This window comes from Octopus sinensis, linkage group LG29, assembly GCF_006345805.1.
Source record: "Octopus sinensis linkage group LG29, ASM634580v1, whole genome shotgun sequence".
NCBI classification, from domain to species: Eukaryota; Metazoa; Mollusca; class Cephalopoda; order Octopoda; family Octopodidae; genus Octopus; species Octopus sinensis.
Genome location: NC_043025.1, coordinates 15,991,644 through 15,997,962, shown reverse-complemented (window position 1 = coordinate 15,997,962; position 6,319 = coordinate 15,991,644). Strand labels below are relative to the sequence as shown.

The 6,319-nt window shown below is 41.5% G+C and overlaps 1 protein-coding gene across 3 annotated transcripts in view; it reads right to left on the bottom strand.

Moving 5' to 3' along the window:
• The window catches only part of LOC115226205 (amino acid transporter AVT3C-like), a 157,833-nt gene that overhangs the window by 101,882 nt on the left and 49,632 nt on the right, over window positions 1-6,319 (bottom strand). For all 3 annotated transcript variants that reach the window (XM_029797221.2, XM_029797222.2, XM_029797223.2), the window contains exon 2: window positions 954-1,003. In XM_029797221.2, the coding sequence (XP_029653081.1) occupies window positions 954-1,003 (50 nt within the window). The remainder of the gene's footprint in view (window positions 1-953; window positions 1,004-6,319) is intronic.

Below are 6,319 nucleotides of genomic sequence, written 5' to 3'. Positions count from 1 at the left end.
AATTTATCGACCCCGAAAGGATGAAAGGCAAAGTCGACCTCGGTGGAATTTGAACTCAGAACGTAACGGCAGACAAAATACCGTTAAGCATTTCGCCTGGTGTGCCAACGTGCCTCCCAGCTCCCCCCACTTTGTTATGTTAATCCTATACAATAGTGGAGTTCCACATGTTTATCCAACTCTGGAAAATATCCAGCTGTAGAAAGGCATATGGTAGCCAATGACTGCAGAGGAGCTTTGAAATGCATGAGGTTATTACTATATCAAATATATTCTTTGTTTCAATCATTAGACTGAGGCCATGCTGGGGCACCACCTTCAAGGATTCTTAATTGAATTAATCAACCCCATTATTTACTTTAATTTACCTCTCTTGCGGAACCACTAAGTTATGGGACATAAGCACACCAACACTGGTTATCAAGTGGTGGTGGGGATACAAACACAGACACATATAAACACTGCAGGCTTCCTTCAGTTTCCATCTACCAAATCCACTCACAAGGCTTTGACTATAGCAGATGACACTTGCCCAAGGAGCCATGCGGTGGGACTGAACCCAGAACCACATGGTTGCAAATTGAGCTTCTTAACCACACAGCCACATGGAAGAAGAAGAAGAAAAAAAAGATACTCAGGGGCATACTCTGCAGGAAAACCAAACAGTAAAGTCAGTGCAAAATTTTAATTAATTTAATTGAAATTCCATAGTGGCACATCGTGCCTCTCCTCATAGGTCCCGTGTTGAGTGTTGATCCTGGAGGACAGGGGTGGGGTGGAAGGCACTAAACAACAACAACAACAATAACAGCAACAACATTCACAACATCTTTTCCATTGCATAAACGATGTTTAAAAAGAATGGGTGGTGGGATGAGGGGGTAAAAAAGGAGTACGGGTATCCCCTAACCCTTTCCCAACATCCCACAAAATATAAGACACCATCTTCTTACCTTATGATTCCAACAACTGACATTATAACGGACCCTTCAATCACACCAGCCTGTTAACGAGAAGAGCAGACGATGTCGTTAGGAAAATATAATGATTCACAAATAGAGTAATTAAGATAAGAAGCTTGTTAAATATTTTAATGACTGGACAGAGGAGTACACTAACTAATTAAAGTAATAAATTCATTATTACTTTAATTAGCAATTTTAATTAGTTCATTATCAATGAGATGGAGCAAACTTTCAAATCAAAGTAATAAGTTCATTAATTACTTTAATGATTGAACAAACTTACTAATTAAAGGAGTGAACTCATTAAATATTTTAATAATCAAATTGGATAAACAAGAAGAGTAATTAAAAGGAAAATGTTAATTATCAAAACACTTGTATAGAAGTGTAGAGTTGCTAATTAAAGTAAAAAGTTCATTAAACACCTTAACGATGGGACAGAGTAGACTCGCTAATTGAAGTAATATGGTTGTTAAATACCTTAACAATCAACTGGAGAATACTTGGTAGTTACAGAAATAAATTTGTTAGATATCTTAATGGTCAAATGAAGTAGACTTGCTAATTAAGCTAATAAGCTTGTTAAATGCTGTAACGATGAGAGGGCAGACTTGCTAATTAAAGCAATAAAGCTTGTTAAATACTCAAAGAAAGGGAGGAAGTAGACTTGCTAATAAGCAATAAGCTTGCTATAATTAGCAAGTACGTAACAATAAGCTTGTTAAGTACTTAGGCACTATTGGCAGGATGGAGTACACTTAACCCTTTCGTGTTTAAACTGGCCAAATCCGGCCCAATATATTCTACATATTTTATATTCAACTGGACATATCTAGCCTCTCACACTAAACCTAAAAATAAACCTAAAAATAAACAATCACATCATTGAAACCTCAAAGCTATAAGATAATGAATGATTAATTCAAAACAATTTAAATAAAAAAAGCATTACATTTAACAGAGTAATCTGAACACTAAAGGGTTAAAGGTTTTTTCATGTCCAAAGATCACAAGAAAAAGCAGCATACCCTCAAATGCTCATGTAACCTGATCCTTGATGTAGCATGGATTTGCTTCCTGCCTGCATTTAATAGCTTGAAAATGATCTTGTGCAATCCGATCCTACTCTTTAGGTGTTGAGGTCTGACCACAACGATTCAGCAAGCTCAGACTGATGCTGTGACCAGTGGCCAGCTGCAGGTTTTACACTGGAGGGGCCTTACAGGGTCAGAGAGATCCATCTGTCCTGCAGTTGCCAGAAAGGTGTCAATAAGGACACTGAACCTCTTGAAGGGCCCCATTCCTTGTCTTGGGTATGGCTGGAAACGGCATCTGGTTGTGAGGTCCCTGGTTAGGGAATTGTAGGATTTTAAAAACTGTGGAACCACCACTTAGCTACTATTGTTCCCAGGGCTGCTCTGACCCAGATTAGTGGCCCCTATCAGGGTACCAGTTATGAGTTAATTGGCCTGTTAGGGAAAAATACTCCAGGCACAAACCTTCACTGCCTTGTGAGTTCCTTGGGAAAGGAAAAGGCTAAAGGCAGGCAACCCCAACTCTAAAACCAATTATATACTTGAATGGTGAGACTTGCTAATTAAAGCAGCAAGTTCGTTAAATATTTTAATGAAGGAAAGGAGTAGACTTGCCAATTAAAGCAATATCTTTTATCTTGTTTCAGTGATTAGACTATGGCCATGCTGTAGCACTGCCTTGAAGAATTCTTAGTCAAATGAATTGAACCCAGTCCCTTTTTGGTCTTTTTTTTCAAGCTTGGGAACCTGGTCCCTTTTGCCAACCCCTTAAGTTATGGAGATGAAAACAAATCTGGTTGTCAAATGATGGTGGAGCACAACACACACACACAGATACGACAGGCTTCTTTTAGTTTCCATCTATCAAATCCGCTCACAAGGCTTTGCTTGGTTGGGAAGCCTGCTCCTTACCACCCAGCCATGCCTCCTCCTCCTGTGCCACTTGTATTGATCGTTAAATACTTTAAGGTTGGGATAAGACTTGCTAATTAAGGTAATAAGATCATTCAAAATCTTTAATGGCCAAAGTAAATTTGCTAATTAAACTGATAAGTTTGTTAATTATTTTGACGATCAGACAGAGCAGAGAGAGTTATTAAAGTAACAACAGTGGTGATGGTGGTGGTAGGGATAGTGGTGGTGGTGGCAGTGGTGGTGGTGTGGCCATCGCCGTGGTAATGGTGATGGCAGTGGTGGTGAAGGAGATTAATTTATTTTTATCCATTATGTGTTTTAGTCATTCGACTGTGGCCATGCTGGGGTAATACCTTGAAGTGTTTTAGCCAAACAAATCAACCCTAGGACATTTTATATATATATATATATCATCATCATCATCATCATCATCATTTAACGTCCGCTTTCCATGCTAGCATGGGTTGGACGGTTCAACTGGGGTCTGGGAAGCCCGAAGGCTGCACCAGTCCAGTCAGATCTGGCAGTGTTTCTACAGCTGGATGCCCTTCCTAACGCCAACCACTCCGAGAGTGTAGTGGGTGATTTTATGTGCCACTGACACAGGTGCCAGACGAGGCTGGCAAACGGCCACGCTCGGATGGTGTTTTTTATGTGCCACCGACACAGGTGCCAGACGAGGCTGGCAGACGGCCACGCTCGGATGGTATTTTTATGTGCCACCGACACAGGTGCCAGATGAGGCTGGCAAACGGCCACGATCGGATGGTGTTTGTTACGTGCCCACAGCACGGAGGCCAGTCGATGCGGTACTGGCTACGGCCACGTTCGGATGGTTTTCTTGTGTGCCACGTGCCACCGGCACTGGTACCACAAAGATACAAATTCCATTGATGTTCATCTATTTTGATTTGTTTTGATTTTCACTTGCCTCAACAGGTCTTCACAAGTGTCACAAGAAGAAAGGTATGCACAGGTGGACTGACTACGTCCCAGGTAGGGGCCACGGGTTATGGCCTGACTAGTCTTGCCGGGTCTTCGGATGGTGTTTTTATGTGCCACCGACACAGGTGCCAGATGAGGCTGGCGAACGGCCACGATCGGATGGTGTTTGTTACGTGCCCACAGCACGGAGGCCAGTCGGTGCGGTACTGGCTACGGCCACGTTCGGATGGTTTTCTTGTGTGCCACCGGCACTGGTACCACAAAGATACAATTCCATTAATGTTCATCTATTTTGATTTGTTTTGATTTGATTTGATTTGATATATATAGCTTGAGTGGCTTAAGTCAGCACTAGAATAAAAATGACCATCTTCGGTTTCAAGACAAAAGGTGCTCTTCCATCAGGAGGTGCCCCAGAATGGCTACAGTCTAATGACTGAAGCAAGTAGAAGGCAAAATATAACTTAACAATCAGAGTAGTAATTAAAGTCACAAATTCATTAAATTCCTCAAAGAGGGTAGAGTTATCAATTAAAAGAAGCTCATTAAATACCTTAATGAACAGAACATAATTGGTAATTAAATTAAATTCATTAAATGGTAAATGATAGCACAGATTTGTATCTCACTAATTAAATTTTAGAAATATTAAAATTACTAAGTCTCTCTAAAGGAGATTACGGCAGCGTTACTGGATATTAATAGTTATCGCCATACTAATATGGCAGTCTATAAATATAAGACTAAAGCTGTCGCTGATTAGCTCCAAGAGGCCACGGCCTCTAGCTAGCTATATGACACACGAACCTGCGTCCATTACAACCTTCGAACAGGGGAGGTCAGCCGCTTCACCTTGCTGGTCAGACATCTGCAGACATGTTTCAGGGTTGTTGCCCTTTAACAATGCAGCGTAGTCAGAACCAGCAGGTAGTAATGGACGCAGGTTCGCGTGTCATATAGCTAGCAAGAGGCAGTGGCCTCTTGGAGCTAATCAGCGACAGCTTTAGTCTTATATTTATAGACTGCCATATTAGTATGGCGATAACTATTAATAATTAAATTTTGTTTTAACAGTTTGTCGATGGGTATAGACACACCATCCACACAGCCACACACACAGTCGCCTTCCTGGCACTTGGATACTGGTGGCATGTGAAAAAAACATTCGAGTGAGGTCGTGGCCAGTGCCACTGGCCTTGCAGGTGGCACATAAAAAACACCATTTGAGTGTGGCTGTTGCCAGTAACACCAGACTGGCCCTCGTGCCAGTGGCACGTAAAAGCACTCACTTCACTCTCGGAGTGGTTGGCGTTAGGAAGGGCATCCAGCTGTAGAAACTCTGCCAGATCAGATTGGAGCCTGGTGCAAGCATCTGGTTTGCCAGACCTCAGTCAAATCATCCAACCCATGCTGAATGATACAACCACACCCACACACAAACACATATATATACACACACACCCCACACACATATTCACATACATCCACACACATACCCACATTCGCACACACACACAATTTTTTACTGGCAATCCGTTGCTATTGCTCCAATCAACAAAACAGCTTGCTAGTGAAATAAACGTGCAAGTGGCTGAGTACTCCACAGACGTGTACCCTTAATGTAGTTCTCGGGGAGATTCAGCATGACACAAAATGTGACAAGGCTGGCCCCTTTGAATTACAGGCTCTGGTTGTCTCAGGGCTATATTAGAAGACACTTGCCCAAGGTGCAATGCACTGGGATTGAACCAGGAACCATATGGTTGGGAAGCAAACTTCTTACCACACAGCCACACACACACACACACATATATATACTTGGAAATGGATGTGTGGCATTCAATTAAATGATAATAATAAATAATATATATATATATATATATATATATATATATGCATATATACATATGCATATATACATATGCATAATTTATTAATATATATATATATATATATATACATATATATATATATACATATATATATATATATATATATATATATATCTACTTGTGAAGACCTGTTGAGGCAAGTGAAAATGGACAAAATCAAAAGCAAACTCGATGAACATTAATGGAATTTGTAGTTTTGTGGTACCAGTGCCGGTGGCACATACGAAAACCATCTGAACGTGGCCGTAGCCAGTACCGCATTGACTGGCCTCCGTGCTGTGGGCACGTAACAAACACCATCCGAGCGTGGCCGTTTGCCAGCCTCGTCTGGCACCTGTGTTGGTGGCACATAAAATCACCCACTACACTCTCGGAGTGGTTGGCGTTAGGAAGGGCATCCAGCTGTAGAAACACTGCCAGATCTGACTGGCCTGGTGCAGCCTTCGGGCTTCCCAGACCCCAGTTGAACCGTCCAACCCATGCTAGCATAGAAAGCGGACGTTAAATGATGATGATGATGATGATGATATATAATAACTCACATCTCTCTATATATCAACGGCAGTTT